The sequence below is a fragment of the Fusarium sambucinum genome, chromosome II (genome assembly GCF_050947815.1).
Source record: "Fusarium sambucinum isolate potato_lamoka chromosome II, whole genome shotgun sequence".
Lineage (NCBI taxonomy): Eukaryota > Fungi > Ascomycota > Sordariomycetes > Hypocreales > Nectriaceae > Fusarium > Fusarium sambucinum.
Genome location: NC_139293.1, coordinates 4,828,221 through 4,840,727, shown reverse-complemented (window position 1 = coordinate 4,840,727; position 12,507 = coordinate 4,828,221). Strand labels below are relative to the sequence as shown.

The following is a 12,507-nucleotide window of genomic DNA, read 5'->3' as shown; positions in this document are numbered from 1 at the left end:
AATATAATAATAAGCTTAACCTTAAATATCTTTATATCCTAGGATTATATACTTATATACTTTTCCTATTAAATTAATAAAAGTAAATAAAGGAAAAAAGTATTTATTATTACCTTTTTAACTATTAAGGAAGTTATAACTATATTCTCTTAAATAATAATAAAAATATATTTATTATAAATAATATTAATTTTATTAAATTATAAAATAAAAAAAGAAAAGACTTAAATTTATATATATACTATTAACTTATAAATATATAAACTAGGATTTAATTTATTCTAGATAATATTTTATTATTATTACTTTAATATATATTAAATAGGTTATATTTAAGTATAATATATATAAGTATAATATATATAAGTATTTTATATATAATTCTCTTTAACTTATATATAAATAACTTATATATAAATAACTCTTATATAATTAACTTAAATATAATTAAATATAATATATTAACTTAAGATATATTTATATATATATCTATATAGGACTTAATTACTATTATATTTCTATAAGGAATTAGATTAATAGATATATATTATATACCTTAAGATATAATTTAAAATTAACTATAACTTTATCTCTTATAATAAAGTACTTATTATAATATAAACTATATATTTAATATAAGCTAGAATATTAAAGAAGATAATAATAAACTCCTTATTAATATAATTTCTACTTATTTATTACTTATTGCCTAGAAAGTAAATATTATTAAATTAAAGACTTTTAAATAAGTAATATAAAGTCTATATTAAAATAACTAGCTAAATATAATAAAAAGTAAAATTAAGTCCTTTAATAATAATAGTATATAATACCTTATATATTTACTAATAAATATATAATTATTAAGAAGAAAATAAGTCTTTAAATTAAAATATAGTGCTAATAGATATATTTTATACTATAAGGCCTATTTTATTATTTAAGGCTTTAAATAATAATATATTATTAACTATTATAAAATATTTATATTAATAGTAAAATTAATAAGTTATAAACTTATCTTTATTATTATAGTTATTATAAATCTTAAGGTAAAATAAATAGATATTAAAATAGCCTTTTTATATAGAGATATTAAGAAAGAAATTTAAATTAAATAATTAAAAGGCTTTAATAATAAGTTAAAAAGATAATATAAACTTAAAAAGGCATTATATAGATTAAAATAATCTCCTTATATTTAATATTAAATACTTTTTAAGTTTTTTATATTATTTAGCTTTAAATTACTTTATATAAATATAAGTATCTTTATATAAAATAATATCTTTATTACTATTTATATTAATAATCTACTTATTATTAAATTAATTAAATTTATAATTAATAATATTAAAAAGGCTTTATTTAAATAGTTTTAAATAATAAATTTAAAACTATATAATTATTACCTTAGAATATTTATTATTAAATTATAATAAAAATATAAGCTATTCTTTTTATAAAAAGGATATATTAAGAAGATATTTATAAATCTTAAGATAGAAAATTATATAATAATCTAAGTCTTAATTAACTTAAAAGTTTAACTTAAACTATTTAAAAAAGACTTTACTATAACCTAGGGAAATAAAATATAATATATAAAGGCAATTAAATTATTAATATATATAATACTTAAAATATAATTAAATATTATATTTAGTATTTTACTTTATAGCTAATTTATAGGAAATCTAAGATTATCCTATATAATAATAATTAAGAAAATCTTAAAATACCTTAAGAAAATAATATACTTTAAATTATATTACTTAGAAATACTTAATAATATTATTAGATAAATTAATTTAAACTAGGCTAATAATATTAAGATATAATAATTAATATTAAAATATATTTTTAATATTAAAAGTAAAGTAATTAGCTAAAGCTTTAAATATTAATTAATAATTATCTTATTATTTTATAAAGCTAAATATATAGGCTAAATATAAATAATAAAGAAAGCTATTTAATTATATAATCTTCTTAATAAACTTCTTAGTTATATTTAATAATAAAATAATATTAAGGCTATAATTATCTATAGAGATAATTAAAGTATAATTACTATATTTAAAAACCTTTAATTTTATTATAAAATAAAGTATATTACTATTTAATAATATTATATTTAAAAAAGAATTATATAAAGAGATATTTAAATAGAATATATTTTAATTATAAATTAAATTACTAATAGACTTATAAACCTATTTTTATAGAAAATATTTAAAAAATTCTATTTATTATTTAAACTTATAAATATAAACTAAGATATAATATATTATTATTATCTTAAATTAATTATCTTAATTTTAAATTTATTTTAATTTTTAAGTTTAAATTTACTTTTACTATATATAAGACTTTAAATACTTATAATATAATTAATTAATAACTAATTATAATTTAAATAATACTATAATATATATATAAGCTAAAGCTATATAAAAATATTAAGTATAGCTTATAAAAAAAACCTATAATTATAAAAATATAAATTAATATAAATATATTAAATAAATTATTTCTTTTTTAATTTTTTACTTATAAAGGTATTTTATAGGTTTTATTAAAATAACTATATATTAAAATATATAAGTAGATATTATAAAGGATAAAATACTATATAGAGATATAGAAAATAGACTATTATTAGCTTAAAGAGGAGTATTAAAGATTTAGATTTTTATTTATCTAATCTATTAATAGTCTTTATAATATATCTAGTCTCTCTTATATATCTAGTTCTTTAACCTTTAATATACTTAATTAACCTTATTATAATATATAGCACTATCTTAATAGGAGATTAAAATAGTTAAATATAAGAATATATACTTCATTTAGCTTAGCCTACTAGGATAAGAATATTACTAATAGGATTACCCCCTATGCTGATGATATGTAATGGTCTTCTTACTGCTTATAAATTCGCTTACCTTCTGTCTATAATCTGGCGTCTGGGTCTGGGGATTATAGAATTATCATTGTAACTGATGCACCTTCTGTTGAAATCGGGCAAAACGAAACGCGAAACAGTCTCGGAATGCCGATATGAATCGATACATCAGTTTCCTACATATGTAATCTATGAGTAGTCCTTTGCCAAGAGATGGTTCTCTCACACATGGCACAATGCAATGAGCAAGCCCGTTTATCAAAGGCCGAACACTGATAGCTATTGATAGTGTCATTTGTCTTGGTACTGGCATCCCAAAAACCTTAGCACCAGGCGAAAAGTTTCCTTCTGCGGAAAGGATACCCTCATGGGAGCATGCGTATGGTTTCTCTTGCTGTTTTGAAGGCTGACGTGCAATTGCGGTTAGCGGAATGGCTGGGATGGTGTCGATTTGGCACTTGCGACGGGAATTGACAAGATAATGATACTGCTCGAGCAAGTTATTGATTGGAAAATGAAGCCAAAGAGCAGTCGGCCGACAATGACCTGTAATATCACTGGTTTCTCGATGAGTCCTTCAACTATTTGTGGTTACTTTCTCTCACCTTGACGTCTGACTCGGTAGTCCAAATCTGCAGGCTGAGCAACGACGTCTTTTGTAAACTCTCAACCACAAAGCCTTTCACATGGAGGCTTACAGTGTGTTGGAAATGCTTCTTTCAACGTCATCGTGATTCGACAGGACGGCTCGGTTTCAGGATTTGCGGCTCCAGATAAGATGTCAGGAATGATAACCTATCAAGTGCAATCAATTCACTTGACGACCGATTATCAACGCTATTTAAATCTAATCACTATTCCAAACATAAGTTATCGGCCCGGAATTTGCATGTTCGAAAGGGGCAGGCATGGGCGAAGGGTGTATATCAATGGATATTGCCAAGGCTAAGAGTGCAACCTATAACTCGGAGCTAAGCTACAAGACTAGCCAATTTGCATCGAGTCAGGTTCCCAACCAGCCGGGTCTCCTGGTCAATCCTTGACGGTAGCCTTATCACTTAAGAAGCTATTGTGGGCTACGTTGGACTCAATTCAGTGGATATTGTTTGACCCAGCTTCATGGGAGCCTGCTTCTGGCCCTTTCCCCGGACTTTGCGGGGTAGTTCGAAATAGTAGGACGATAAGCTTATTGCAAAGTAGCTCTTATCTTTGCCAGGTATTAGATCGTTGGTAGTCTGAGATGAAGGCGAGAGGGGGTGATTAGGTAGTTGGGATGTGCGTATAAAAGCGCATATGTCCCCCACTTAATGTTGTTAATCCCAAGGAAACATCGGCGCCGTTATTCAACTCACCAACACTATTGAGCCATTGAGAAGCCTTTTCATTTTACGTCATGTCCAAATTAAAGGTGTCGAGCCCTCATGGGCATGTCATGACTTCAGACGAAGAAAAACACGCAGGATCCGGTGTCTCGCGAGACTCGTCCCAAGCCGCAGAGACCGTCCCCATGAGCAATGACCTCCATCGTACCCTCAGCCCTAGACAGGTCCATGTCAGATAATCGTTGTCACTCTTGACGATCCAAATCGCTGATAACATCCCAGATCATCTCTCTGGGTTCCAGTGTTGGTAGTGGACTCTTCATCGCCACAGGCAAGGCCCTTGCAAATGGAGGACCGGGAACTATGTTCATAGCATACCTGCTCGTCTGCACCGGTGTTTGGGCCAATCTACAAACCCTCGGCGAGATGACGATCGCATTCCCAGTTTCCGGCAACTACATCGACTATGCTAGCAGATGGGTAGACCCAGCCTTGGCGTTCGGAGCTGGTTTTGCTGAATGGCTTGGTGGGCTATCACTCCCTGAGCTTGACAGCTTGACAATAACTAACTGGCTCCAGGTTGGACCGCCGTCTTCGCTGCCGAAGCCGCGTTCTTTGTGGTCCTAGTCGACTATTGGGCCCAGGGCAGGGTACCCCAAGGTGCACTGAGTATGTACCACAGATCAACGTGCTCGAGTTGTTGACTGACGTGTCGTAGTCTCCATCTTCTTAGTTATCTGCCTAATCGTCTTTCTACTACCCAACAACGCCTTTGCATGGCTTCAGTGTTTCGGATCTCTAGTGAAAGTCGCCTTGTTCGTGGTTGTAGTCATCTTCTCGATTGTACTGTTCGCGGGCGCCGGACCAGATCGTGATCATGAATGGGGCGCTTCTTGGCATAATGGACTTGCTTTCCAAAACGGGTTTGGGGTAAGGTTTCAGAGCCTATCAAGTTACAAGGAAGATACTGACAATGCCAGGGTTTCGCTAGTTGTGCCTTGTTAGCGATCTGGGCCGTTGGCGACCAAGTCTTTGTTGGTGTCATGGTGGGAGAGGCGTCATCTCCTCGATATTCCATGGGTCATGCATCTACTCTGGTCCCTCTCCGAGTCGGAGTCATGTACATGACTTGTGTCGTCCTTATCGGCCTTCTGATTACCTCTGATAACCCCGACCTCTTGGGCGCATCAGGTTCTGCCGCATCGCCCTTTGTCATCGCTGCTAAAGGAATCAAGGGAGTTCCTGATTTGATCAACGTGTGTATCATCATCGGCATCCTTGCAATTGCGTTGGAGTCGATTTATCTTCCATCCCGCATTCTCCGAACCATGGCTTTACAGGGATTGATCCCAGAGAAATTTAGCCATTGCGACGAGCGTGGTCGACCTCGCTGGGCGCTAGCCCTGACATCTGTTGTAGCAGTGGTCATGAGCTATATGATTCTTAACGGTAAGTACTTCCCCCTTTTCCAATCTGCTTGTATCTGACGGGAACAAGCTGGTGGAACTGAAGCTCTCAACTGGTTCGTTTCGATTACAAGCGCCTCATTCTTCTCTAACTGGGCCATCATCGCCTTCACGAGCTTCTTCTTCCACCGCGCGTTGAAGGTACAAGGTGACGAAATCTTCAGCCAGAGATATGCCTGGAGATCATTCGCCTGGCCTTCGCCACCTGCTTATTTGATGCTCATCTGCGTACTTTTACTCGTATGTCTGTTCTACATGGCTATCAACCCCATTGTAAGAAGCATGATCCTCTTAAACTACTTAATAACATTAACTAACGCGTCATGAATAAAGTGGCACTGGCTTCACAGCCTATAACTTCTTCCAGAACCTAATCGGTCTATTGATGACTGTGATGCTTACACTAGGATACAAGGTTCTCATGCGCACCAAGTGGCAATCCGCAAAGACAGCCGATCTTCAAACTGGCCGAAACAAGCTTCGACCTGATGAAATTGAGTTCTTGGACAGTTATTATAGTCGCCCATGGTGGCAGCGTCTCGGCACTTACCTGTCTCTGTATTAAGGGGGATATGAAGCCTATCGTATCGATAGAAGAGTACTAGCAGAGACAAAGTCTAAAGTGCCTGCCTCGGGAAAACATGCTCCTTTTAAAAGGGTATTAGGCTTAGGTTATAACTACAAACGATCTAGAACAAATCAGTTCACGACACATGGCTCCCTATAACTGTGCAGTACGAGATAATGTAACAAAAATTTAAGTTAGGGGTCATGTACCGAGGATAAGATAACTTTTATTATTTCCAAACCTGTTGCAGTCCCAGACTTTGGTTTCAGGGCTGTCCTTGAAGACACAATTGCACGCCCTTACCTTTCCAAGATGTTACTCAGAGCGCGGAATGGGCGATCTGTATCTCAACATGACCGCTACGACAAGTCAAGCGGCGTATAATAATTTGGCTTGACTTTGTTCTGGTGGTAGTGATAACAACTGAGCGGCTCGCTATCACAGAAACAAAAAGATTCGGTAGTTCTTGGCGACACCTACTATCTTCACTCTTCACAGCAGAGTGATTTAAGCCAAATCTATCTTGTGTACACTCTAATTACACTAAGCTACCCCAATGCGGTATTAATGACAGGCTGTCTTGATGTAAAAGTGTGTTGATAAATAGAGCATACCTCATATTACGGTTTGAGTTGGGGGTTCAAAAACAAGTAAATGATATACATGTACCCTCAAATGAGGTCAAACTAACTGTCCTGTCTCAAGATATTTCATTGTAATGCATCGAATCTCTTTAACCCACAACATTTACACTCATGCATCCTTGGCCCATGATTCCCATTCATAAGCTGCAAGCATAAACGGCCCAACGCCATTCTGTCCATTCTCGAGAGTCGGTTGGGCCACATAATACTACCTCTCGTCAGTGTGGTTTCCTGTTGTCGGTGCTGTACTTACTTCAAAAGTCACGTTCGAATTGAGTAGTCCACACTCAGCGACAGTACTGTTGAGAATAATGGGGCCGTCTTCGTCTCCTTCGATAAAGTTGTTTACAATGCTTGTGAACGCGTCTCGTGCCATATCAAGATAATCATCGCGATCCAAATATCCTAGGTCAATGGCTTTCAGTAGGCCCCACGTAAACATAGATGAGCCACTGCTCTCTACATAGTTACCCTCGCGTTCAGGATAAGGTTCGTTCATGACCTGCCACCAACTGCCAGAAGCCGGGTCTCGAGATTCTTTGAGTCCAATAGCGACAGATTGGAGATATCCAAGAAGTTGGTCATAACCAACATGGCCAGTTGGGAAGAACTGCAAAATTTCAACAAGAGACATGAAATACCAGCCAAGTGCACGGCCCCAGACGTTGGGTGCCTGGCCAGTTTCTGGATCAGCCCAAGAAGCTGTGCCGTCAACCCAGCCGTGAACATGAAGGCCCGTAGTCTCATTCACAGTATTTTCATGTATGAGCTCATATTGAAGCAGAAGGTCATCCCAGGCGGTGTCATTGTCGCGGTCGTATAGACTTGTCCACTTGGCATAAAACGTGTCTGCCATGTAAATACCGTCTAGCCACATCTGGTTTCGGAAGAATTGCTGGTGCCTACGAGAAGGTTTAGACAATGGGAGACTGGTATGGGTTAAATATCTTACCAAAAGCCACCAGATGGTGTACGGGGATACTTGTCAAGCATTCGTCTGATAGTGTTGGCTGCAGTCTTGTACTTTTCCTGTCCCGTTTCGTTGTATAGATAAAGATAGTTGTGCCCCATTCGATACTCATCGAGGATGTATTTGGATGTATTCAAACCTTTAATAGTACCGTTCTCTAGTACCACAGGGCCAGCAATCTGCCCAATGTACCAATCGAGGTATTTGTCGTCCCCAGAAAGCTCATAGGCCTTTTCAAACCCCAGGTAGAGCACTGCATCCTGGTATCCTCGGTCAGGCGCGACACCCTTGGCGATCATTGCGTCTGCCATTCGAGTCAAGTACGAAGACTCGGTTTGAGCAGACGCAACGGCCAAGAGCATGAAGCATGGCATAAATTTCATGGCAGCTGTGTTTGATGGATATGGTATTATTTAAAAGAGTCCGCTGTAGGGATTTGGGCTGTGCAGAGTTCTCTCAACGGTCGAAACATAGTTTATATATGTATATCTACATATCATGTTCGAATAAGCAATGACTAGCGGGGTCACAACACATTCAGTGAATAGAAGAGTGAATGCGACATTGCACCTTGTGATGAATTGCGTTTCAAAAGGCCTTGTCTTCATGCCTTGTTTGGTCACCAATGAGGGGAAATGACACACATTCAGGTCGCACTGAGCCATCCAGTCCACCAATGAGCGACGGACTGCTCCCTCATGCACGCAAGACATTTAGACGAGCAGTCTTTATGTCGATCCATGCTTGATAAGAGACATGATAGGGCATGGTGATATTGATGAACTGATATCTCTCGCGATGGATGTTGCCTCGATCCTCAATCGGGCCTGGTCAAAAGCGACCCAAGCCACACATCAACCATTCTTATGCAAGTCAAGTCATGCGCTTATACTGAAATACACTTTCACGTGAATAGTTTTTGCCGTTTTTGTGATACCTGTTGGTTGTTTGGGCATTACCTTCATAAATAACCGGAAATGGGGGAACTTACTTTAAGGACTATCGTTTTGCCAACAGAAAAGCTTCACAAATAGAGTCACCACTAGGACTAGTTCTAAGAATAGCCTATTCTTGTTGTAGGTAGTATAAGTAATATTAAACTTGCTAAACTAGCTCAGTAAACTAAAAAGATAATATCGGCAAGCCAAACTTTGGCATTCCCAGAATAAATTCCAATAAGACGTTCATCAGTATCATTAAGGTCTAGACCTTGGTGGGGGCAACCTCGTGAATATGTTGACCCTCGGAAGAAATGTTATCAACCTCCTCATTTAGAACCTCCCTCTCGACCTTCTCCATGGTGACATTGCCAACAGCAGCGTTATCGCCATCGATGACCTTTGCGACCTCCTCTAGAGTAGGTCCTCGAGTCTCGACATACATGAAGTAGATGAACATAACCTCTCCAAAGACCCAGATGGTGTAGATGAGATAGAGTCTCCAGGTGTTACCGCCATTGATTTGGCCCTCGATCGTCCAGGCATCGAAAGCCAGAGGGTTGAGGTAGTTGTTCAAGAGGAGAGCGATCTGGACAGAGATATTCAGGACCATCAGGCCCTTGGCACGGAGAGAGTAGGGGAGAATCTCAACGGCGTAACCGATGAGGAGACCGGACCAACAAGTAGAGTAGAAGACACCGTGCATCCAGACAAGGAAGATCATGGCGTTATTAGCTCCAGGGGCCTGATGTTGCTCGTACAGACCACAGGTGAGAGTCCAGAAGATGAGAACGACGAACATGCCACCAGTAGCAAACAAGAAAGAGAAACGACGGTTAAGGCGGTCAACAAACATAGCGCATCCAATCGAGACAATCATATCGAGAATTGTCTTTCCAGCAGTGATGATGAGACGATCTTGCTCGCTCTCTAATCCTGCATTCTCGTAGAGAATGGCAGAATAGTTAGAGACAACACCGTTGCCAGACCACTGGGAGAAGATACCGAGGGAGAAGAGTACGATGAGGCGGTAGCGGTTTCCCTTGGTCTTAAAGAAATCGATGTATGAAGAAGAGTTATCAGCCATCTGCTCAGCCTTGATAGTCTCACAGATCTCTCGGTACTCGAACTGGACAGTAGGGTGGTTGACATCGCCGTTGGCGTGGTATTTGGCAAGAATATTCAAGGCCTCATCTTGGCGATCCTTGGCGATAAGGAAACGAGGAGACTCGGGGATCCCTGGAAGGACCATGTTAGCGCACATTGGCACGATAGATCACCAGAGGCTTACTCACAGAAAAGGACAATAAGCTGAAGCAGACCGGGGGCGCCCTGGAGGATAGCAGGGAATCGCCATGACCAGTTGTTACCCCAGAAAGAAGTACCGAAACAGGTCCAAGAAACAAGGAAAGAACCCAAGTTCCAGAGACAGTTGTAAACTGTGGTGAAGCGGGCACGGTGCTGAGGGTGGCAAAGCTCGGCGAGAAGCATAGGAGAGGCGATTTGGGCGAATGAGTTACCGAAACCGAGAAGAACACGACCGCCAGAGAAGGTAGCATAGTCAGGGGCACCAGCCTGAAGACCAGCGCCAATAGCCATAATGATGAAACCGAGAGCAATGGAAGGACGACGACCCCAGCGATCGGTGATGAGAGGGACGAGAGGGATAGAGGCGACTGAACCGATCTGGTAGAGGGCAATGAGGAGACCAAGTCTGTCACCCTTTGGGTCGTCGAAGAAATTCCTCCAGCTCTCGAAGTTCTGAACATTGTTCATGTACATTCTGCAAAGGTCAGTATATGCCAGTATTCGCAATCTCTTGAGAGCACTCACCCATCCCAACCAGTTCCCATAGAAGAAGCACAAAGAACGCAGGCGTAGAAGGTTAGCTTCCTCAGAGCTGGATCCCTGTACCAGATGACCTTCTCGAACTTGGGGGCTTCATCTCGAAGCCTCTGGGTCTTCTCGTCGGCCGCAAGGCCCATAATCTCCTTGATACCCATGATGATTTCTCAACCGATCAATCGGTGATAAGACAGAGTATGTGTTTGAGTTGTGTTTGATGTTGCAATGAAGAGTGAAGAAATGGTGGGTGAAGTCAAGGGGGCGCCCCTAGATAGATATAGAAAAAGCGCGTTGAAAGCGTGGCAGGCCTGTAAGTCGAGAACACTCAAAGGGTGGACGGACGTGCGGACCGGACTTCAGACCCCAGATTATGGGGAGAGCAGAGGTTACAACCGAGCAGGCAAAAACCGCAATTGATAGATCAAATGGCAGTCTTCCGCTTAATGGGTCCCACTCCCTTGAATGTCGGAATGGGCGATCTTGTTCCACCTTGGCTGTCTTGGAAGTCTTGGTAGTCATGAGTCTTAGCCAAGATGGAGGCCGGGCCGCAGTCTTTGGACATGGATATGGGCCAGATGGGGTTACTTTCTACAGGGATGTACAAAACTGGATCAGTCACAAGCTGGGGGAGACAGAGACTAGAATCTGGTTCTGCCCATTTTTGAACAAACAATGTTGGTTGTTATTGTACGGAGCACTCCGTGATGAACGAGAATAATGGGGCTCTGTCGATTGACCCCTTGTAGGCAGTATTCCCGCTATTAGCCTGTTATGGTTGCCCTACCGAGCGAGTCCCATGGGGGATAACCTTGACCTAATGGGAAAAAAGGGGGTTTGTTTAGTTAGTCATTACCCATTTCTTCATTTCGCCACGGCGTTTCATCCAGGAACACCATGCTATTCATCGTCTCTGTCCGACGCACAGATCATAATCTACATTCATACATACGATGCCCTGATCTGATCTTGTAGTGGCATTCAATTGAGGTAAGCTGACCAGTACACAGTACCTGAACTGCTTGGGGCATTCCTTGCTGTTGCATTCTGCCAGTGGTCAACTTGTACAACAACCACCAAATATGCCGTGCCTCCATTATTCCCCTTCTTCCAAGATAATTCATGAAGTTTTAGAGAAACCTTTTGGTACAATAAGGCGACGAGTGAGGGAGGACAAAGGTTCTCAATGGTGCGGAATGAAGACGCTCAACTAATTGTCGGGATATTCTCCAGTCTTGGCCTAGAGTAAAATTGGCTAAATACGGGTAAATGCGGGTAAAGTACAACCTTATAATGAGTGCCAAGCCCTCGCCAATAGTTTCGTGCCTCTCGTCTGTTCAAGGAAATCTTTCCATGTCTTTACCGCCATCAGCCGCAAACGCTAGAATAAACATGCGGTAAACTCCGTCATTTCCCGGCATATGCCTCATCGAAGAAAAAGAACATTTACCATCTCATCTCGGCACGTGGAAATGGAATTCAGCCGCCACAGTGACTCTAGTCTAGCCCAACAGTCAGACGGTTGAAAGTCAGACCTAGGCGGGTCGTCTGATATAACCCCAGCGAAAGCCAAGGACGTTTAATTGGAGACCACAGAACTTTTGATCAACTCTCATACGGCGAACAGACATCCTCCAAGAACTTGGCGCTTTGCCGACTCTTTGACCCAGATTTTACTCTCCACTTAACAAGACTTGACCTGAGCTTGCGACAAGGGACGAGGAACCGAGGGCCGATATCCCCCATGGGCTCAGAAATTCTCCTGTTTAGCGTAGGCATGACCGATGGATCGATTTTTCTTTTATCGTGCCATGACAAACACGAAAAACATCCATGTTTCCACAGCCGA

At 39.2% G+C, this 12,507-nt stretch overlaps 3 protein-coding genes across 3 annotated transcripts; 1 reads left to right on the top strand and 2 right to left on the bottom strand.

Moving 5' to 3' along the window:
• Positions 1–4,301: 4,301 nt before the first annotated feature.
• Positions 4,302–6,261, top strand: FSST1_008555 (uncharacterized protein; the record flags this gene model as incomplete). The annotated part of the gene is made up of 7 exons (XM_083225450.1): positions 4,302–4,460; positions 4,513–4,756; positions 4,810–4,899; positions 4,949–5,160; positions 5,211–5,679; positions 5,728–5,969; positions 6,064–6,261. The coding sequence occupies 7 exons, from the start codon at positions 4,302–4,304 to the stop codon at positions 6,259–6,261; spliced, it is 1,614 nt and encodes a 537-aa protein (XP_083084516.1).
• A 756-nt stretch (positions 6,262–7,017) lies between these two features.
• FSST1_008554 (glycoside hydrolase family 88/105 protein) lies at positions 7,018–8,261 on the bottom strand (the record flags this gene model as incomplete). The annotated part of the gene is made up of 3 exons (XM_083225449.1): positions 7,018–7,116; positions 7,162–7,810; positions 7,861–8,261. 3 exons carry the CDS (start codon positions 8,259–8,261, stop codon positions 7,018–7,020), a joined length of 1,149 nt encoding a protein of 382 aa, XP_083084515.1.
• An 820-nt stretch (positions 8,262–9,081) lies between these two features.
• On the bottom strand, positions 9,082–10,819 carry FSST1_008553 (general substrate transporter; the record flags this gene model as incomplete). Its single annotated transcript, XM_083225446.1, has 3 exons — positions 9,082–10,055; positions 10,112–10,599; positions 10,650–10,819. The coding sequence occupies 3 exons, from the start codon at positions 10,817–10,819 to the stop codon at positions 9,082–9,084; spliced, it is 1,632 nt and encodes a 543-aa protein (XP_083084514.1).
• Between the last annotated feature and the right edge of the window lie 1,688 nt (positions 10,820–12,507).